This window comes from Haliaeetus albicilla, chromosome Z, assembly GCF_947461875.1.
Source record: "Haliaeetus albicilla chromosome Z, bHalAlb1.1, whole genome shotgun sequence".
Lineage (NCBI taxonomy): Eukaryota > Metazoa > Chordata > Aves > Accipitriformes > Accipitridae > Haliaeetus > Haliaeetus albicilla.
Genome location: NC_091516.1, coordinates 39023500 through 39046951, shown reverse-complemented (window position 1 = coordinate 39046951; position 23452 = coordinate 39023500). Strand labels below are relative to the sequence as shown.

Sequence of the window (23452 nt, the reverse complement as noted above, 5' to 3'; positions counted from 1 at the left end):
AGTTTTACAAAGAAACAGAACAAAACTAGCCTGCCCTGAACTTTGGAACTAGAGAATTTAGCCATTGTCATGTACCAGAACAATGTTATTAGTGTTTAATGTTCTGGGTTGATCAGCTTAAAACCCTTAATTAACTCAGTACAGAGGATACCTATCCTTATGCAGTAGCAGTCCTCATTGAGTGGGTTTGTGAAGTAGTTCTTGTGCAGATACTGGGGGAGAAAACAGAACTAATGGTTTAATGTTGCTTATATATTAGATTTAAAATGAGTATCATGCTGCATGCCTTTTTTTTTTTTCCTAGTTTATGGATATTGTGTGCAAAGGTAGTAGAAAGGACGACTTAGCAGACTGTCCTTCATTTGCACCTCTGGTCTTCAGTCTGACTACGGTTCAGCCTTTTTATAGCCTCCTGAATGTGTCTTTGATGAATGACTGTGTGGAGATACTCACCCTTGTCCAACTCTGTAATACCCAGGTGGACAGCCACAAAGATAACCACCTTCAGTGTTGGAACAACCATAATTGCAGGGGTTCTTGGTAGAAGAACACTCATTCACATCATGGCATGCACTGGAGAACTGGTCATAAGAAAATCCAGATGGGCAGGCACACTTGTAACTTCCAAGTGTGTTGTAGCAAGAAGCAGAGCCACATGTGTTAGGATTGGAGCATTCATTTTCATCTAGTAAGCAAACAAAAGTATATTGGTATCTTCTAATCTGAAAGACATCAGGCAAGCATGATGTAGCTAACAAATCAGAGTATCTGCAAGTCCTAGGGCTCTGCTACATCCTTGACCCATAGAGATTTGGTCTCTGAGGAAAGAGTACATTTGCAAAAGTCGCCAATACATATAGCTGGGCTCTAAAGGTATTTTAGGATACTGTTACTGTTAACCTTATATTGACTCAACACTCCCCCTTCCTTCAAGGTATGTCTTTCTTCTATTTTGCTTCATGGTCCTCTCTCCCCTGGCAGGTACACTCCTACCATATAAGGTCCACAGAGGAGAAATGAGCTGGAACTCCAGTCATACTCCAACCATGATAGTGTTCCTGGGCACCTAGTGATGGGGCGAAGTTATCCCATACCTGGTAGTGGAAACCTGCAGGCTCTGTGAGAGGAAAGACAATCTAAATAGCCAACCAAAATTAAAGAGAAAAGGAACTATAGTCTTCACCTGTGCGTGTTGAATTAAGATACAGAGAAGATGACTCTTCCAGTCAGTGTGACTGACTTGGTTCCAGGCTATATTGTGAAAAATGAGTAAGGAAAGTAGCTTGTTGTATAGAAAATCACGCTTTTGATAGTTGGCATGTGTTGCTTACCAAGGTGCTGTTTCCCTGTAGGTGTTTTCCTCTCCCATACCATTAGCACATGCTTTACCATTCTTGTCTGCAGTTATTAGGAGACATATTCTTTTGAGGACTATCTCCAATATTCAGAGACTGTAGCTGGTTTGGAGTTTTGCGAGAGTTGTTTGTTGTGTGATCCTGTCAATCCCACCCCAGTCCTTTGCCTTCTTTGCTGTAGAGCAGTACTAAGTAAGGGGTGATGATGGTGGTTGGGACTTCAGAAAAACTGCCTGGTGTACTACTTAATGTAAAATGGGTATACTAATCTGATTTATATGTCTAGGATCAGGACAGCAAGATTAGCCTATAAGAAATGTATGGCAGTGCTCACAGATGTCCTCTGATTACGACACCATTGACAGAGAACCATGAAAGCAAACCTGAAAAGGTAAATAAGTTGTTATGGTGCCTTGTGAACAGTACAGGATGGGGTTGTTCGGGTGTGTGTTGGTTCTTATTTAAAAAAAAAATTCCCACATTTCATTTGGTGTGGCAGTTAGCTTAGTTCATGAAACACAGAAAAGAAATGGTGGATTGAATGAGCTAAACCTACCATAAAACTGCTGAGCTGATTAATTTGTCCCTGATACCTGCCCAAAGAAGTAATGTACGCCTTAAGACTGTATTTTGGAAGTAGGAAACCCTTAATCATTATGTTGATATTTTTTCTCCCCATCGACTATAGATGCTATTCTGTAGTATTCTCAAATTGCTAATAATGGTGAGTGATTCTTACTGATGAAAGGTGGGATTTGTTTGTTTGTTTGTTTGTTTTTCCCCAGCAGAGGTATTTACATTGATGCTTTCAGGAATTCAATGAACATCTTCCCACCTTTCTAAGATGCGGATTTTTCCGGGGAGAAGGGAGTCAGAATTTAGGCCTTACTAGGAAAACTCCTTGTCACACAGAGTTTCAACAGGATGAGTGTGTTTTCTTGTTACCTTATGTATTGATTTATGCTGGGAGTAATAAGTGTATGGGAGGAGGGGGAGAGAGGAAGAAAAGATTTGTGTCTGCATACTCTTTGTACTGCCCATTATTGTCCTCGCCTGGCAGTTGTCACTATAAACATTATGACACCTTTGCTGTTTAAATATATCCTGTGCTGTTTGCTTCCTTACCAACACATTGATTCCACTGGTAATGCTGAATATATCCTTGTGGGCACCCACATCTGTATCCACCCAGGATGTTTTGACAGCCATGCTGGCACCTATGGTTTCCATCACATTCATCCACATCTTTGCAATCGGTAGAGAAGTAGAACATGAAAGAACACATGATTATACACGTTGCCAAATACATTACCCACTTTGATCATTTGAAATGATCACTGAAATTGAATGATCATTGAAACACCAGTATTTATGACAGAGGAGTACTGCTGTACTACGGAAGCACCATTCAGGTTGGTCTTTTGGAAAGTCTGAAAGTCAGTTAATGTAGTGTTCTTTCTATCATCAATAATCCTATTGGAACATTTGAGCCTTTGTATTACTCTGATTTGGAGAAGAAACATTTTTCCTAGTAATCCCACATGATATTGCTTTGATGTAATGTTTAGAATCTGTATGTTTTTTTATTTCAGTTTTCAAACCAACTATGTAGGACTAAGCTTTCAGTTTTCTGGAACATATCAAAGTGTTTGAATATGAGGAATAGACAGCGAATTTGGATGTAAGTGCTTACCTTTGCAATTAAAAAGAAAAAGCCATCTAAAGAGTCTCTGAGGTATGTTTAAATACAGAAGAAAGCCACAAAGAAAAACCAAAATGTAGAAACTCAGTCATCTGAAATAGTGTCTGCTATAAGAAGTAAGTAGATTATACGCAGCCTGATGTGTCAGGTACAGTATGCAGTTCTAGTAGAAAATAAAAAAATCATGTATGATATCACAGTTCTAAGTTACACTCTAGTTGTCCACAGTTTGAAACAAATTTAATGGAATTGTGATGTCACAAAGCCTGACGTGCAGAAAACCATCATGCCAGGAACTGAAAGCTGTCATTTCATCAGTAATAGCTTATAGAGCAATTCTGATGTGCTATTTATGTATGCATCTTGTGAATGCTTTGATATGTATAATTTAGTGTTTTGTTTCGTAGGTGCTGAGTGAAGTACACAACAAGATGTATCTACTTTATGAGAACAAAGTAATCTGACAGAAGATAATGCTTTCTAGAACTTCTGGCTGCATATATTCTGCACTGTTACTCTAGAAATAGGCTCTAAATGTCAATTTCTGTTTTAAATGCTGTATCAAGGTAGCTGACATTTTGAGATGACATAAATCTATCATATATACCTCTGCATTTCTAATTCTCAGCAGCCAGATGGCCTAGTACTGCCTTTTATTTCTTCTTTGCTCAATATCTAAGGCCCAGTGAAGAATCTGGAGCTCTCAAATAGAGATTTCCTGACTGGGGCTCCCTTTTGGGCCAACAGAGAGAGATGAAGCTCAACGATATAATTTGTATTTTAACTGTAGTGAATTACCCTTCTGAATGTGTATCTCTCCAGTAGATGACTTAAAGTATGGAATTTAGAATCTAATCTTGGATACGCTCAGGTGGATTATTACAATTAGCTGAAACAAAAATTGTAGAGAGAATCTGTTTACGTTGTATGAAGAGAAAACTAGACTTTTAGATGCCTAAACCTATGTGAAGTTGAAATGGCAGCCTGGAAACAGTAGTTCAAGAGTTCAGCTAAAAAGTCACTTTTTATTCTAATTTGTATTAAAATTACTCAGGCAGTATGTTGTTACATACAATTATGCTTAAAATTACTCAAATACATTCCTATTTCTTTTTGGTATTTACTTTTACTATGGCTGGTGCTCTGTTTTATGTGTCTTTGACATCACAAGATTCACTAGACACAGAAGTAAGGATTTTCACCATTGAAAAAATTGACCTTCACTAGTTACCTTCGCAGTTTAATCCAGTAGAATCCAGAGAAAATCCCCTTTGACATTCACAGGTAAAACTACCAGGGGTGTTTTGGCAAATTCCTTTTGATCCACAAAGCGATGGCTGAGAACCACATTCATTGTTATCTTAAAAATGCAGAGGAGAGAGAAGAAGGTTGGTATACCTTGTGGCATGATTTTAAACATGTTCTTGTAATATTTCTTAGGAGGCTGAAATCCACAGAAGGGCAACAATTTATTTTGAAAATGTAGCTTTTCATATTTAAATGTCAGATGACCTGACAACTCATGCAGAGCTATGGGTAATTAATAAATCAGAAGTGCAAGCTGTAATTCAGTTATGAGTGCGAAACACAAAGGTATGTAATTGCTGACAGTGAAAAAATGCTGCACTTGCGTATTAGCTGAACTAAAATAGTTTCAGTTGGCAAGATTCATACATATGCTTAAGATCTAAAGACATCTGTATCTATTAAAAAAGAAAATGCAGCCTGTTTTTGTTTAACGACATTTTATATCAGATTTTAATACTTTACTCCTTTGTCTCCATGTGGTTATACTTAGAATATAATAACATGTATTAAATATGTACAACTGTTTACTAAGCAAAAAAATACCAATGGTGGATAGACTGATTTTTCTTTAGCTATAATTGTTGCTTTTCAAAATCTGTTTTCTGGACTCCTGACATTATTGCTTTGTATTATTACTGTTTATACAGAGCAAAAGAAATGAATGAGAATTGAGAATGTTGTTCTTATAGAAAAACTGATGCAAGAAAATGAATGCTTTTCTTACCAATACAAGCTGTGTGATGTTGCGTAAAACCAGGTGGACATTTGCATGTGAAGCCTCCAAGGGTGTTGACACAGAGAAACTGACAATTGTGTTGTTTGCTTTGACATTCATCAAGATCTGAAAGTGAGAGATGTTGTCTTAAGAAAAGTCACCAGAAAAAAGTCTTAACTTGATAAAAGTACCACACTTCAAAACTATTTCCTTTTAAGTCAAGGTGCAATAAAATTAAAAGTTGCTATGTGTAACTTTCTTTACCTCTACATGTCTTTCCATCTTCTTGAAGGATGTAGCCCCGAGGACATGAGCACTGATAGCTCCCTTCTGAGTTCTTGCAGATAAAATTGCATGGTTTAGGAGACTGAGAGCACTCATCAAGATCTAAGGAGAGAAAATGTTAAGTACCTGTTGTACTGATTTCTTTATCTGTCTTTGAAGGGTGTTTTCTAAACAGCACTATATTTAAGAGAAAAATGTTTGTAGAAAAAGTCCCCAATTCACTTTGGTTCAGAGTTCCTGTATCTTTCTCTATGGATGTGTTGTGGTGGAGTTGCCACTACAGGGACAAAGTGAGTGTCTTGGAAGAGTAATATACTAGAGTGACAGTGGCATTAATATTTTCATCTAAGACTAAGTATTTATTTTTGAGCATACTATGGTATACTTATATTTGTTAACCAACAGGAAAGTGCGAAATTGTAGACCACAAAATGATGAGCTCATTTGTCAGTCAAAATGGTTATATAGCTGAAACGTTATTTCAGTGCTCATTCTACTGCAGGAATATTGCCAATACAGCTTGTTTCTTGATTTCCCCAAATGAAATACAAAAATAGAAATGTGTATTAGGAAAAGAAAGATAGAAAGAAATAAAAGAGATAAAGAGGAAAACCTGCTTTGATACAAAGGCTTACAGAGGTTGATACATCATTATGTACCAATTAAAAAAATAACTGATGATTAAAATGCTGAATCTTACCAATACAAGATGTGCCACTTATGTCAGTGGTATAGCCAACTTTGCAAAAGCATCGGAAGGAGCCCATAGTGTTAATACACTGTCCATTTCTACACAGCTTTGGCATGACCTTACATTCGTCAATATCTGTACAGAAAATATTAAGTATGTCATCTTTCACTTTTAAATTCGACTTTTTTCTTTTCTTGCATTTTTCTTTCTATCATGTTTCTGATAGGAACTTTGCCCTTTCTCTCTCTTTAAAAATGGATTTGAATTCGAAGTCAAACATCCTTCAAACTTTCGTTATTGTTTTTTATATCAAAACCTTCCTGCTATTTCATTGGGTACTCAGGTTCCAGTTTTGCTAACTCAAAATACAAAACCCATAGTAGTGAATTTTCTTATGACCAGTCAGATGATATAAAAAATTTTTCACCACAATTTGAAAATGTATGTTAGCTTCTTCTTCCTGTGTGGAAAGAGTAACTGCAAAGCATTCAGTGAGACTGCTGTTAGAACCACTGTTGTTGCCTTTGCCATGTATGCAACTTTTCAGCATACAAAAGCTTTGGGATAATTTCTAGCTTTTAGTTACTGGTTGGTACCTCCTGTTTTAGATCCCACCCCTGAAAATTCTGCACAGCTGTGAGTATTCTGGTTGCAGCTACTGTTTAAAGGTGTTTTTAATTTCTGGTCTTTCAGCAGCATTTGAAAAATCAAACTCTGTTGCTTTGCAGGAAATTCTTTGACAGATCTTCAAAGAGAATTCTGCATTTTCTTAAATATGTGAGCATATTCTTTCCCCCTTTTCTGTCTCTTTTCATCCCTGCAAATACCTCTTCCATCTGTAGTATAGCCTGGTCCGTGTGGACAGAGTTTCTTATATTGGGTGGTTCCAGGAAGCGGACAGAGCTCACACTGGTTACCCCAGCCCCGGCCTCCATCACAGCAGCACTCAGATTTAGTGACAAGATTCCGGCTGCTTGAAGACATCTGACACATTGTCTGTAAAACTTCAGCAAAGCAAAACCCTTGGCGATTATCTGTAAGGAAGAAGTAGAGAGATCAAAAAAGAGCACGAGATAAACATCTGATCCATTAAGCATATAATCTGTTATTCTGGTTCTCTGTCAACACATGCAAGCACTAGAAGATTATTAGCAACCAGTCTGCGAAGCCTCTTTTGACTTAGCCTTTCAGATTTGTTGTGTTTTCTGATAATCTGCTGCCATTTCAAGTGTATTCCAGATATCCCTAAAGTTCAGTACCTGCATGAACTGGATACGAGTTTTACTTCTAGGAAAGTTGCACCCTGGGGCATATCTGGTGAGCTTGCTTGATAGTAAAACAGGCTGCGGGCCAAACTGAGCTTCCACTTAAGCTGCCTGTGTTTGGCTTGCATTTGAATGATTTACTTGGAGTGAGGTTAGAAGTTTGTTTTGTTTGTTTGTTTCACTGGCCAAAATAGCATGTCTATGATTTAGAATTTTCCTGATGTGGTTTAAATGACTAAGTCCTTAGCATTTAAAATAGTCTATGCAACTCAGTACTTTTTCAGTAGCACTCCTAATTTTTGTTGGGGGTGTGTGTGGGGGGAGATTTATATGGCCATACTGTTGATTTGTCCCTTTCTAATTCTATTTTCCTTAATTTTTAAACCTTTTGGTTAATACCTGTCAATCATGAAAGAGGAGCAAAACTTCAGTCATTAAGCTCCTACAAGTTTCCTTCAAACAGGCAGCTGAGGAGAGCAGAGACCCCAGCTTCCAGCGCTAATGGAAACTCTGATTTTTGCAGAGATGATATCTTCCAAATAGGCTGTCACCTGTCTTATTTGTTAATTAAAATGGAGACATTGTCAGCCATGGTCTGACAGACACTCATGTTCTTAAATAAAAGATTTTATTTTCTTTTCTTAAAGCTAAAAGTTAAAATCCTTCAGATCCCTCAGAATGTGTATATGTATCAACAGCCAGCTGACCTTCTCTTACACAACTATTAGGAGTAGAATGTATACATTTCTTACATGAATTCGGTAAAATGCGAACTTTGGCTATAGCTAAACTTAATTTGGGTGCCTGGTAACTTAACTGTTTACATCAAATAAAGCTGTCCTCCCTGAAAGTGTCAGTTGTGTGAGACAGCATGTTTGATGTAGTAATCTGCAAGACTTACCAGATTTCTGTTCTCCTAGATAGACATATTGCACAAGTCTATGCACATCATGACTTGAAGAACATATAAGTGCTTTATCCCCAATTTGAGATGTGGGATAAATTTTAATGTGAACACAATATGAAGGTTTACACAATATATTTAAAATAATGTAAACTAAGACTTAATATTTGTGTTTTAATTCCAAAGAAATACTTTGTTTCTGCCAGACTAATTTTTCATTTTAATTTCTGAACCAGGAAACCCTAAAGGAAAAGCAGCAATGAGCAAACTAACCCAAAGCATAGCTTTCAGAAAATAATAAGAAAATCATATATTAAATATCAGAAAGCAATAACGACCTCCAAGCAGGGTATTTCCTTGGCATTAATGATTGGCTGGGTTTAACAGACTGCAGCATCCTCTCCCCATCTGGTCTTAATCCTTAGGAAATACCCTGCACTTCCAGTGCTATTGCTTTGCCATGAAGTCAGCACACTACTGGTGACAATTTACAGGGAGCTGGTTTTATAGCACTTACAGAAGATAGTACACAAGTATTTTTGATGCAATAATACTAATAAATACTCATACAGTTTCAGTATTGTAAAATACTTTGCAGTATCTACACTTGAACACTGATCATGAAAAAGTAAGGTTTTGCAGTTCTGTTTGATTTCTAAAAAGGGAACACTTAATTTTATAGTGCAAATGACAAGTCTGAACATACTGAAAAGGAAATACAGGTTGATGAATGTAAAACCCTTCATCAGAATTTAATGTGCAGGCCTGCCTCAAAACAATTTAATATATCTTGCAAATCTGTGGTGAAATCCTAGTATTTTGTGTTCATAATCACTGTCTGAATTAAAGGTGCAGAAAATTCAGATACCTAGTTGCAGTACTGTGGCGCTTAAGATGTTGTTCTGAATATGGAAACAATTTTGCTCTGCATCCCAGTTTTTGATCTAAGGTAACTAATTCTGCTTCTTCTTTAAAAACACCTGTATTTTGTCCCGAAAGTGTTGCTCAGCACCATATTTATGTCCTTTCGAATTTAGACACTTCTATGTGACGCCCCTGATTGCTAGACTCAGCTGACATTCTCAAGGTGCTCCTCATTCCTATCATTATTTAATATAATATTGTTTAATTAATAAGGATGATTATTTAATTTTTGTATATACGAGAACTACTAGGTACTCAGAAGCCTAATTTACACTCTGCATCCCTTACACTTTAATGTAAGATGAAATGTATATGAAAGAGGCATTTACCAAGACACTCAATACGTGATGGACTTGACAGGAATCCTTCATTACATTCACATCGGTAGCTCCCAATAACGTTCACGCAACGACCATTTTCACAGATACCTGGCTTGGTGCGGCATTCATTTTCATCTTTACAAAAATATAATAAAAACCATTAAATAAAGTGTTACAAGAAAATATATTAGACTTCTAGAATGCATTAATTATTCTGCGTAATATTTGCAGAATATTTGCAAGTGGAAAATCAACAACTGATTAAGCCTGGAAAGGACTTTCCTAATAACACTATCCTACTCCATTTCTTATGTACTGCATCCTAGGATGAAAGTTTTGATCCTTGTATGTTCTTTGCAACTTATAAGAAAAAAGCAGAAAACACATGCAGCAGAGCAAGTTCTAGTCATAACTTTTACCTGGCAAGTAACATCTAAGTAAAATTGGAATATGTGCATGATTTGAGTAAAAACTTTTCACTTTGTAATCGTTAAGATTCTCTGAATATGTCTGACCTCTCCTGTAATCAGTCACATTTTAGTCCACACACCATTTCCCTGAAACAGTTTACAATCTTAGTGTGTTTTTGTCGTGGTTTAATCCCAGCCAGCAACTAAGCACCACGCAGCCGCTCACTCACTCCCCCCCCATCCAGTGGGATGGGGGAGAAAATCGGGAAAACAAGTAAAACTCGTGGGTTGAGATAAGAACAGTTTAATAGAACAGAAAAGAAGAAACTAATAATGATAATGGTAACACTAATAAAATGACAACAGTAATAATAAAAGGATTGGAATGTACAAATGATGCGCAGGGGAATTGCTCACCACCCGCCGACCGACACCCAGCCAGTCCCCGAGTGGCGATTCCCCGCCCCCCCCTTCCCAGTTCCTAAACTAGATGGGACGTCCCATGGTATGGAATACACTGTTGGCCAGTTTGGGTCAGCTGCCCTGGCTGGGGATGAGAAGCTGAAAAATCCTTGACTATAGTCTAAACACTACTGAGCAACAACTGAAAACATCCGTGTTATCAACGTTCTTCACATACTGAACTCAAAACATAGCACTGTACCAGCTACTGGGAAGACAGTTAACTCTATCCCAGCTGAAACCAGGACAGTTTTCTTCCATAGCTAATGGCAAAGATACTGTAAGCAATTACACACCTTTATAGATTCTTAAAATAAAACCTCAGAAAAACCTCAGGGCAAAAATGGCAAAATTGTTGTTAATACATATTATTTCCCCTGAAAAATATCATAAAGATCTGTAAAGGAGAGTAGTCATTCTCCTGCTTTTCACTTGAAGCATTCACTGAGATGGATGTTTAATTTTTTTTTTTCCTCTGAGCCAATGACAACCTTAGCCACCTCTGTCCACAGTGAACTTTGGAATGCTCTCAGATTTTTTTATGTACCAGAAGAAAGTATCATTTGCCAAAATGTAGCTATTGTTTCCCCCTCAACTAACTGAGAAAATGATGGAGGAAAGCTGTTCACTTACCTGCAGGATGGAGAATTATTTTGAACTATGGAAGTTTCCACTTCTTATGCCCTTCATGGCTTTTATATGTTTTTTCAGAATCTTACAGTTTTAATTCTTTACAGAACTGCCACATTATTCATAAACAGTATTAATGCTAAAGGAAATGTAACTTCTTATTTATGACAATTCTGCTTCCTACTCATCAAATGAGGTCTCTTTTGTTTGGCAACTTAATTTTTTAAAACTAACAAGTGTCTGAAAAACTTTCTGATTTTTTGGTACAACAAAAGAAACAAAACCAGAGTTTTTCTTTTGAAATACTTATTAGTAATTTAGAACTCCTTTCAGATAAGGCTCAAACCTTGAAACAAAAAAGAAAGTTTAAGGTGTTGGGCATCATTAGCTATGTTAAGTGTCCTTTATGAACTGCTATTTTCTAGTTTACTATATACATATACAGAGAATTTTTCATTTGTTTGCTTGTTTGTATTTCAGTAGATGTCTTCTTCCCTTTCTAAGCTTCACCTGTGCAGCCTTCTCCATCGGGTCTCCGGGTCATTCCAGGAGGACAAATGCACATGAAAGTACCAATCAAATTTTTGCACATCATGCCTCTTGATTCGCAGTCATGGAGACCTTCTGCACACTCATCTAGATCTGGAAAAGAATAAGTATTTTGTGTTTGAACTCCCTTCCAGTACCTTCAGTTGCTGAAGACAAGTAGCACTTTCTCAAGAAAAAGATCATACAGACTTCCCTAATTAACAAGCACTGAAGAAAAATCTGAGAGCTATGCTTAATTGCAGTTGTCTTAATGTTTGTGAACTGTAACAACCTGTCAAGTTAAAGATGAACTTCACCATTGTGACCTTCTTGGCTTTACAATCCCCATCAAGGGGTACACTTGATAACAAAACCCTAGATACTGGTCTTACATGAGTTCTGAAAGAGTAAATCATCATCTGCTGGGCTGTTGCTACATTCCACTGACAGGATGAATGCAAGATGCACAGAAACATCTGGATCATGCTTTGGCCAGTACAGGGTGATGGAAGTCAGTCAAAGTTTATATGTCAGTCATTACCTTTGCACATCTTTTGGTCTTCTCTTAGTTCATAGCCGACTGGACACGTGCATTCATAGAAACCGTAAGTGTTGATACAACGAAAAGCACACAGCAAGGGATTCTGAGCACACTCATTTATATCTGAACAGAAAGGAACAAAATAATCATTCTCCACTAAGTTTTAAAACAATCACCAAGAAGGTTTTCTTATACCTGTGCTTTTCTTGTCCACTAAAAACTATCAGAAATGTAGTAATTCAAACCAGAAAGTTGTGGATGTTTGGTTTTGAGTAGCCATCAAACAAAGCTCTACTTAAAAATAATGGCACAATAAATACGGAACTACTTGAGCTTAGAACGACAAGTTGGCACAGGCCTATTTCAGTTTTTTATTATATAATCTTTTTTTAATGTATTTTTGTATGATGAGAGATGTCAGCTTTTTATCCAACTCTAAAAAAAAAAGTAATTCTTGCTTCAGAAAGCAAACTAATTGTGATTCATAAAATGCAAAACTTGTAAGAAGCATTCTGATCAGGATACAACGAGAGCAGAATGGTTGTACACAATTCCCGCACTATGAAAAATAAGAGGTACTTAATGAAACTAATAGGGGATTAGTTCAAAACAGCTGAAAGAAAATACTTCTCTAAGTAGTGACAGTAGTGACATTCTGGATCTTGCTGCCAGAAGAGGCTGTGGAGGCAGATGGTATCAGCAGATTCAAGACTGTACTAGACATATTCTTGGACAACAGATCCGTAAGTGGATACTAAACCCACTGTGCGGGATGCTTCCCCCATTTTACATGCTATTTTTCCTATATCCTCAGCTCTTGTATTAGAGGAGTGAACTGCAGAGAGCTGTTAATCATGCTTGTATGCTGAATTAGCATTTCAATTGTGAGGGATGAAATAATGGACTAGATGGACCAGTGGTCTGACTTCAGTTATTATGTTCAGTATAACTCACTTGTTACTGTAACTGTGATGAGTGGGTCCATTCATAACTGCTCTGCCTCAGTTATGAAAAATGCTCTGCAAATTCAGGCATTTTTGCCATGGTTAGCTATACAGTTTATAAGGATCTTCTGGGGGCTCAACAGCCACTTCCTGCCCCCCACCCCTTTCCAACAAACAGCTGAATAATGTAACATAACACAACATGCAGTCTGGGAAATCCTGTGATAAACTAAAAATACTGCTTAGATCAATTCAAGACTTCTTTTTCAAGGACATATTTCAAGCAGAGAAACTTTTTTTTCCTCCTAGTTATTACAGCACCAAATGCCTAGTTAATAAAGTAATTTGAATACTGAGGACTGGACAAAAACTAAAGAAAAAAAAAGGGTATAAGTTACCTTCACAATTCATCATTGGGCCTGGCTCAAATCCCTCATGACAGTTGCACTCAAAACTGCCGATCATGTTAGTGCACGTACCGTTTCCACATGGATTGCCAATTGAACATTCATCAGTATCTGTATGTAATGAATAAATGCAAACTGAAGAGAACTGGGAGACATTTCAAATTGTGTTTTAAATTCAATTGTTACAATTCTTTTAATTTATGAAAAATGGACACACCGATGCAATGTACTCCAGTGTAATCTAAGTTGTATCCCATGGGGCACTCACAGCGGAACGATCCATCAGTATTGATGCAGTGACCGTTTGAGCAAATTCCTGGGCTTTCAAGGCATTCATTGACATCTAAAAAGCAGGAAGATATTAGCAACCACTTAGATGATGCATTTCTGTGTCAAGTCTTAAAACAGCATTTTAAAGAAACTAAGCGCCCTATTCTGTTTATCTCTAGCCATGCAATTTCAGTGGTAATCTTTTAACTACCATTTCATAATGGTCCACATTTATTAAAGGTCAGCCTCGTGTCACCTGGGGCTGTGGGGAGTAAGCCATCACATACTACAATATCCAAGTCTGGTTTTAAGTATAAATAATTTTTTTTTTAATTATCAGGAAAAAAAATACCTACCTTCACGTGTATCATCAATTCCAGGAATAGTTCCATGACCATATGGACACAGGTCCTGAAAAGCAACTGTAGAGGTATGGTTTTTTAAAAAAAAAAAGTGAGTGAGAAAAAGAACTATGACAGATAGTTAAAGCCATCCAAAAATCTTCTGTATCACATTTTTCAGAACTGTCAAATGTTTAAATCATGGTCATTATGCTGTCTTGCCAGATGCAAAAGTAACACTGTCTCTAGGTTGGGGAAGCAGCACTAGGACTCATTGAGCTTCCATGTGCATGTGCTTGGTGCCTTCCCCTTTCTGTACTTGGAGAAAACCAAGAACTGTCAATTACTTCAGGGATTCTTGGCACTGTCCCATTTTGCTCTTCTCTTTTGCCTAAAGCAGGAGGCTACAAGTTCATTTCTCTACAGAGCAAAAACAACAATTCAGTATTTCTCCTTTTCTGTGGTTTCTTCTATTTAATTTTATTCCTTCTGTTGACCTGAAAATGGTTCTAGAAAAGGCAGTTAAGACACAATGCCAAGAGATCTCTCCTTCTAATGATCAAAAAGGTACAACACAAGCGTGATTTTCCTTTTCTCCCACCTAAAAAGGCTTTATTTTAAATCTTGATGTGTACCTTCTTCTTCCTTTGGACAGAGCTCACAAGGATCACCCCATCCTTCTCCTGGCATTTTACTGCAGCAACACTTTGCCTTTGTGGTGTTGAAAGCCTTTGGCACTGAGCACTTCCCATTCTCAAAGTTAGTGAAACAGAAGCTCTGGCGAGTATCTAAAAAAGAAAACACAGTTACATTACCTGCTACCTCGTTAGATGATGACTGTCTAGCCCTGAAATGAATAATGTTAGGCCTATATTTTTCATACTATTTTGAAAGCACTGTCCAATCCTCATAAGGGCATAGATTGGAAGGGACCTGCAGAGGTCCCTTCTTACTCATTCTACAGAGTATCTGTTATCTGTTAGAATAAGTTATTAGATTCCTTAATCATTAACTTACCAAAACATCTCCGTCCATTATCAGACAGCACAAAACCTGTAGGACAGATGCACTGGAAACCTCCTGCAGTGTTCGTACAAGAGCCAAAGAGACAGATGTTGGGATCCTCGTTACATTCATTAATATCTGTAAATTAAAGGAGAAAAGGTTCACCGTAACCCCATTGGCTGTGAATTCCTTGGTTAAGAAAGATTATTTATTTATTTATTTAACTTCAGCAGGAGATGCTCCTCCAGTAAAGCACCCAAGAGATAAAGCAGCCTGAAGGTTCCACTAACTTTTTCAAATTAGAGTGTTTCACTGGCATGCACTTTCCTCTCCAAATACCATTCTCTGTTCTTTGTCATATTTATAATATAAACATTAAATAAATGCTTTCAGACTGAAACAGAGAAGAAATATTTCTGATAAGAAAAATATTCTTCTGTAAATGTAAAACATCCAAAGATGAATTTTTAGAAATCTGTATTTTGGGGGTTCTTTGTAATTAAAGGTGGGCTTTTTTCATGCTGATTGACTGATTCTTGAACTGAAACTATAGCTAGCTATTAGTAGAGGGAAACCTATGATTACATTTATATATTCAAATATATAATAACCAGTCTTCCACAGCCACTCTTGATATGTTATTTAAATTTTTTTCCTGTTCAGTTGCATAATTTAGAATATATTGCTCTGACAATTTAAATGTAAGATCTAGATTTTTTTTAAAATAGAGATATTTTTATAATTATTAAAACCAAACCAAAATAAAAGAGCACTTAATATAAAAACCAAGTGCCTGTAAAATTGTGCAGCTCAAATGGTATCAGGCTGCATATCCTGCAGCTATATAGACAACAGGCAGACTAAGAAAAATAATACATTAATAGTTCTTTAATTTTTCATACCTATTATTGAAAACTGTATTTGAATTTATTCTGTTCTGCAAATACTGACAGAAGATATAAGCCTCCTTGCTAAAGTAACTGGTAAAGGTAATTATAATTTAATAAATTCTGAACTGTATTTTAATAATCTTCAAAGCTATACCTGCAGTTCAGCCCCCCCGAATCTTTCAGTAAGGGATATTAAAAGAACCATCACAGAAACCTATGGCTGTAAAAGTGTTCTACATTAATATCCATGTTGATCTTAATCACAGTGTAGCAGGAATAGGTGTTCTCCATGAAAATAAGCTTCATGGATGTTAAGTCACGAATTTGTAGTGCTGTTTTTCCTGATATTTGTTGGACTCTCTACTATACTGAATCTTAGCATAATTTGGCATATGACCAAACTCTCCAGTAGCTTCCCATGGACAGGCTCTTATCATATGAAGCATTTTAAGTCAGCTTATTTCAGTGGAAAAAAAAAGGTAATTAATTTCCCAGTTAGTGCGGCAGTTGCTAGTATACAAAGCTAAGCAATTTGGCTTCATTAATGGGATGGAAAAACTGCTCTTTTGAAGTATTGATTATTACTGGAATGAATGGCTTGGGACTAGTGGAAGAAACTCTTTTTGTGGCCATGATGAATAGGTGACTAGCCACACTGTGGCAGTAAATGAGTCCTCTCCTCTTCATTCCCACAAAATGAAAGGAAATATATTAAATGGATAGGTGAAAACTAAGAATTTTTCTGTGGCTCCCATCCGTTTTGGTTTCTCCTGCATATAATCACCCTGACCTCAAAAAGTAATCTAGCCATTGCCAACCTTCACATTACAGACAGAAAAAATGAATTCTTATAAAGCTGTCTGCATATAAGATCAATAGAAAGTAATGGGGAATGTATGTTGCAAGACCTGTCATAATATTTATCAAAGTATTTGTACAATCACATGTGATTACCTAGGCATTTTCTAGGAACTTCAGCTGCAAATTGTCTGGACACATGGCAGAATGAAGAAAAAGAATGCAATTAAGTCCCTTTTAGTCAGTTCGGGCAAAAATCTCTTTGGCAGTCACTGATGCTGTCAAAAACATCAAGAGATTCTGTGAGGATACTAAAGTGGCTGTAAACAGTGATATTCCCGGAAAACCAAAAGTTTTCATTTTAAATTCATGATTTTGCAGCTGTAGGTGATTTGAATTCATCTCAAACATAACTGGTAATATGGAAACAGCAGCTGCCAAAAGAAGCCATGAAGTTGGCAGCAAACTGAATATGGTGCCATGATATAAAAGGATGAGACAGCTCTGGGGCTTAGAAAATACATGCTATTGTTCAAGACAAAAATTCATAGAGGTTCCTGTGATCCAGTTCCTGAACCCATACAGATTAGGTGGCTATAGGCCAAATCCTTATGTCCTAGCCAGTGTTTTCTTCAGTCCATACAAGGACAAGCTGCTCATTTATTATTGGGAGTTATTTGGATGAAGTTGTGTCTGGGGTGTCACACCAGCTATCTTCAGTCATTTAAGCTGAAAACCAGGTTTCTTAATATAGTCACAGTAGAGAGACACATGCTTACTCTGTCCTCTGACCATGCAGAAACCTAAGGCTTCTAGGTTAGCTACCTCAACTTAGTTGTGTGCACCTCCCTTGCCAGGTGCCCCACATAGTTAAATTGAATGCCCAATAAATTCACAGTAGTCCTGTGCTTTGTTCTGCTGAAAAAGGGACTTGTAACTTGGATTTATTTCTCATTCTCTGCCACACCAAATCTTAATTCATTGTGTGACATTCAGCTCCTGAATAACATTCACAGCTTTAAATGAGACTTATATGAACAAACAAACACATGTAAACTGGTGAAAGGTCTGCTGTACCCTCTTCTCTTCCTGTGAATCTCAGCACTTGAGAGATATACAAAACACAAAATCAGGAAATAGTTGTTAGAAGAAGCCAATTTAACAATTGTTCCCATAAGCTCCATAATTTTCTCAAGAATTTTAAACTTCATAGCCCTCTGAAACCAGAAGCTTAGTTCATGCATTGAAATAATTAATTTTCTGTAAACATTATATAAATCTAGTACACAGGTTGGTTTGTTTTATGAATGATATTAAAAAAAAGTGAATGAAAGATAAAATACCATTTTTAAAAAAAAGTAAATATTTTTGTTTGCATTAATGAAGAAGTTAATGTACAAGCTATAGTACAATACAGTACAAAATATCTTGCTTTCCATTTTTGAAACCTCTTCCTGAAGACTCTTCCTACTTACTTATTCCCTGTCACTGTGATTTTGTCAGGCAAGGCAACATTCACAAACATTAAGGTGTACAACTACTTTCCACCAAATTAGAACCATATACTTTTTCTAATTTTTAAATTGTTCGGAAGCAACAATCAGAACTTGCCTTACCAATACAACTTTCACTTTTTACTTCATATCCTGGTGGACAGATGCATCTGAATGATCCTTCCAAATTTTGACAGGTACCAGGAGAGCATGAACCAGGTAGTGCCACACACTCGTTAGTATCTTTGGAGAGTAGATGGAATTAAGAAAGGTTTAGAATCATGTAATTCTTATGGTAACAAAACAGGCTTTTCATGAAAAAGACTGTAGGATTCTTTTCTAATTTCTTTTTCTAAGGCATTTAAATACTTGAAGATCAACAACTACTCCAAAACCCAGTTACTTCTACTGTGTTTTCACTAAAGTCATTGTCTTTTTTTTTAATACTTAGATATTCAGACTGTGGTGCTTTCGTCTACATGGGAGCTAATAGTTTGATTATTTCAGCTCATCAGTACTTTCACATCTCCATGTGGTATCATACATACCAATGCAATTCTTGCCATCTACGGTAAGTTCATATCCTTCATTACATAAACATTTGAAGGAACCGATTTCATTGAAACACCGCCCGTTTCTGCACACCTGACCAAAGAAGGAACTGCACTCATCAATATCTGTAAAAAAACCAAAATAAATCCCCAGAAACGAGAGTTGAGTCCCAGCACAGTATATACAGTATATTATAAGCACACTCAAGTTGCAATATGTACTTCTGTGGAGAAGGCAAATCTTGTAGCAACAAGGGAACAGCTGACAACTAGTGGAAAGTAACTCTCACTCAAGTGCATTAGGGTATATGTTCTATTTAAACAACACTCTTTTTTTACAGGGTATTATAATTTTCAAACTTGCAGTATTACCTCAGCTACTGCATCTGGAGACATTCAGTTACTGCCAAGTGACTGTATGATGCTAACTCCAGACACAGAAAAGAAAATGTTACACTGAGTGTTCTGTATTTTATCGGGATTTATATGTGCTCGAGTTTCCTCCTAAAAACTGCCATGTCATTTTCAAATTTGGGAATATGTAATTTGCTTTCCGCAAGATGATTTCCTCCTTGATAACAGTTCTGAAAATGAGGTTTGAAAATGCTTATTAGTTTGTAGAATTACTTTAGTAATGCAGACTTAACAGAGAACTGCATAAGGAAAAATACAGATGAGAAAGTGTCAGAATAAATGAAAAGGAATTCGGATAAGGACAATGGTGTAAGAACAACTTACACTTCACTGTTTTACAATATTTTAATGTGAATGATGAAGACTAACGTCAGTTTTACTGAAGAGGTTGTAGTCTTCTTCAGAATCATTAAGTACAAGCTCCTGAAAAAGATGCACCTTTCTGCTTCAGCCAATACAGCTGTGCCTGTGTTACTGGTTTATTCCATAGTGCATTTATTCTGTGTTACAGTTCTGCAAGCAGAAATACCTCCAAAGTATTATATTGGGATGGGCTAAATTGCCTTTGAATGACTGGGATAGTTTGGAAGAAAGCCCTGAGGCTCTTCAAGGTGTCAAGAGGAGTGCTAACAAAAGGCCAAGTCTCTGAGTCAGCCTGCGCTCCCTGTCCTCCTTGAAGGCAAAGCCTGGAGTAGAGGTGCTGGATGGTCCTGGCAGTAGATTGGCAGCTATACTGCCAAGGGAAAGAACCACCTTGGCAAATAGTGCCATTTTTTGGCAGCGGACTCTTCTTACTTGACCAAGTTTTTAAACTTCTCTTTCCTGGATAAGGAGAGGATTTAAAATACTTATTTAAGATGTTTTAGTTCTCTCCTGAACCAGAAAGAAACCAGTAGACTTCATTCTGTCTTCCTTCCGTAGCAGGAAGGAATGTAAAGCCTTCCTTTCTTTTGGCTTATGCTCTGCACAAGGGACAGGATCTCCAGAGACTCATGAGCCTGTTCTTCAGCCCATGCTGAAGCCCATGCTTTATCACAAGTATCCAGGAATTTAAATTGTCCAAAACCATCAGATATTCTGGTGTCATGTGCTTTAGGGAATAGGAAATAGCAATGCCTGTATAAACTCTGTATAAGCAGAGTTCATCTTAGGAGACTAGATTTGGTAGATTAATTATACTGGCTTTCTTACTGCTCATCTGCTTCCTCTTTCACACTGTGTGCAAATGCCCAGTAATATGGTGAAATAAAGAAATTATTTTAAAATCATGAGGCAATACTGGCGCTGTGATATAATACTTGCTTATTGCAAGTGGTGCCTATGGACTGTGTCAGTAGTCAAGGATGTGTGCTGTAATTACCCAGGAAATCTAATGGAGGTGAGGGCTGCATTAAAATGTCAGTGAGCTGTAAGGTTGCCCCAGTGGTCCAGGGATTTAGGGTTTACGTTTTCTCAAGCTGGCCAGTAAAAAATATTTTTAATTAGTTTAAAAAATAATAAAAATGATTAACCCCTAGGGCTGGTAACAGTATTAGTTACTGCACTCAATTAACTTTCTTAGCAGCCCAACCTGTCTTCCCTTTGAGTTTTAACTATATACCATCCTCCTCAGCATACCAAGCCAGGGGCAATGAAAATAAAGTTTGGATTACATTACCTACCCATACAATCATTATTATGAGTTAACTCAAATCCTGGATAACACAGGCAGTTATATGATCCAACCGTGTTTTTACAAGTTCCATTTCCACATGGATGGCGTTCACATTCATCAACATCTGCAAAGAGAAACAAAACTGTATGTGGTAACTTATTTTCCCAGGTTATGTGTTAATGTGTTTTCTGTGCACAGTGACAATATTCTAAACCTCAGTCTCTCATCTGTCATGTTTTCTATTTATACTACTGATTTTTACATCTTCTGGGTACCCGTAGGAAAATGTTACTTGACGCATTTTTTATATATATTTTAAAATAAAAGATACTTTTACATGCAAAGATAAAAGTTAAGTGCATGGGCAGTATCTCAAAGCATTCTGTCTTTTATTTTCCATACTAACATTTCTTAATGTATGCTAGTGATCAGAACTTAGTACAAAGGATTGAGCATCACAGCCGTGCAACTATCTCAAATTTTGTGTACCTATTTTAGTCTTAAGTGCATGAAAACCTGTTGAAAATGCTCTATAAAGGAGTTTTGCGTCATTGTTCACAAGTCAATTTACATATGTTAACATATTATGTCAAGACTAGATCCAGAATTACAAACACTCCTTACAAACTCTTGGAAACACCCATTTTTAAAAGGCACTAAAATTCGATGTTTCGTGCTGTGTGCTTCAGTAATTTCTGCAATTTCATGGGGATCTGGAAGGTATTTAGATCTTGTTCTCCTAGTTCATGTGGACTTTCTGAAACATTTTATTGACTTACATAAGGTAAACATTTTGTTGTATGGATCATTTCCATAACCTGTCATTGTCTAGATCTGTATTTCATCCTATGAAAATTTTAGAATGATTTTTAGAATTAAGTTACTGTTTTGAGTAACCAGGCTCTCAAAACTTTGCGTTGTTAACATAAGTCACTTTCCCAAATATCCTCCTCAGATAGTTTGACAAATGTGATTTAGTCCAAATATGAGAAGATTCAAGGTGTATAGGAATATGTAATACAACGTGAACAGGTTTTAGATGTCTGTTTAAAGTTGAAATTGGAACAAACCTATGTTATAGGAGACACTGAACTTCTGTATAGCTTAGAACTGAAATTTAGATCATCATTATTTCAAAAATCAAAATAATTTTTTGGCTCTTTTTCTTGAAGAGAACTGAATTCACATAGGCATCATCTTTTCTTTTTAAAACACTGTAGAACTGATTATGAAACACTAAAAGAACAAGAAAAAACCTCTTATTTTGCAATTTTATTTTTTATATAATCTCTATCATGTAATCATTTTAATACAAAATGAGTGCAGATTTAAGTTACATTAAACATGGGATTCTGTTTTTTAAATGAAACATGAACTCAATAAATTTCTAAATAATTGAAAAATCTGCCTTTTTTTAATCTCCAAATTCTACCACTCTGTGATATCTCCTATAAACTTCTCTGTCAAATAGAATCATAGAATCATAGAATCATTTAGGTTGGAAAAGACTTTCAAGATCATCGAGTCCAACCACTAACCATGCCCACTAAACCATGTCCTGAAGTACCCTGTCCACTCACTTTTTTAATATCTCCAGGGATGGTGACTCAGCCACTTCCCTGGGTGGCACATTCCAATGTTTGACAACCCTCTCAGTAAAATAAGCCACTATGATGTATTTTTGTGAAAATGGGGTTAATAAGTTCTTCGGTAACATGGACTTCTCTCTGATAATACTGTGATTTTTTTTCTCAAACTAATAGATCCACTCCAAGGACAACTTCACAGTCTTTTAATGTCACTATAATCTCCTAAAAAATTTAGACTCATCTCCTCTCTCTTTAAAAAAAACCAAAAAACCCCAAACAAACCACACACAGAAGCATTTACTTTCCATACCCATGCACATAGTCTGGTCTTGGGATGCCTTAAAACCATTGTGACATATGCACTGGTAACTTCCTTGCATGTCCACACATAAACCATGACTGCAAACATTAGGAATTTCCAGACATTCATTGCGATCTATAACAAAAATATAAAACAGATGGTACACATTATTGACTTTTATTATTCATGCATTTTACACAAACATGTTTTTACAATCTGTTGTTATTATTATTAAAACCAGACTCAAAATTATCCATATCTAAACCTGAATCATAGCAAAACTTCAGTTTATAGTAACTTGCCTATACACCTCGAGGTCAAAACTACTGTCAAGATTTGGTTGATTACATCAAGAATGTTCTTTAAAAATTTTACCCCGTCTTTTCTTCCCTTCTACAGAGAAACAGGGCTATAAAAAGTAAAAACTGTCGCATAAAACAGCAGAATACGCAAGGTGACGGAAAATAAATGATACTTTTACCCTTCAAGAGAATCATGCATATACCATTGATCAGGTCCAAACAGATTCAAACAGACGAGAAAAGTCAACTGATTTCTTACCGACACAGGCACCATTGGGTGAAAGTTTAAAACCAGCAGCACATTCACAGCGGTAACTACCAGGACTGTTGATACAGTCTGCATTTCTCTGACAGAGATTGTCTCCATTGCTGCACTCATCAATATCTGAAATACCAAGAGTCATGGTTCAGACATCAGAAACCACGATATAGTTTCTTCTGCCTAGAATGTAG

The 23452-nt window shown here is 36.6% G+C and overlaps 1 protein-coding gene across 1 annotated transcript in view; it reads right to left on the bottom strand.

Moving 5' to 3' along the window:
• The window catches only part of FBN2 (fibrillin 2), a 175589-nt gene that overhangs the window by 4785 nt on the left and 147352 nt on the right, over window positions 1-23452 (bottom strand). Inside the window, exons 44-63 of the mRNA XM_069777396.1 lie at window positions 23259-23384; window positions 22707-22832; window positions 20815-20931; window positions 18737-18865; window positions 18312-18431; window positions 15020-15145; window positions 14638-14790; window positions 14018-14083; window positions 13609-13734; window positions 13383-13502; window positions 12041-12163; window positions 11482-11613; window positions 9479-9604; window positions 6884-7090; window positions 6066-6191; window positions 5345-5467; window positions 5090-5206; window positions 4289-4417; window positions 2481-2600; window positions 454-685 (exon numbers count right to left, since the gene is read on the bottom strand). Of these exons, the coding sequence (XP_069633497.1) occupies window positions 454-685; window positions 2481-2600; window positions 4289-4417; window positions 5090-5206; window positions 5345-5467; window positions 6066-6191; window positions 6884-7090; window positions 9479-9604; window positions 11482-11613; window positions 12041-12163; window positions 13383-13502; window positions 13609-13734; window positions 14018-14083; window positions 14638-14790; window positions 15020-15145; window positions 18312-18431; window positions 18737-18865; window positions 20815-20931; window positions 22707-22832; window positions 23259-23384 (2644 nt within the window). The remainder of the gene's footprint in view (window positions 1-453; window positions 686-2480; window positions 2601-4288; window positions 4418-5089; window positions 5207-5344; window positions 5468-6065; window positions 6192-6883; window positions 7091-9478; window positions 9605-11481; window positions 11614-12040; window positions 12164-13382; window positions 13503-13608; window positions 13735-14017; window positions 14084-14637; window positions 14791-15019; window positions 15146-18311; window positions 18432-18736; window positions 18866-20814; window positions 20932-22706; window positions 22833-23258; window positions 23385-23452) is intronic.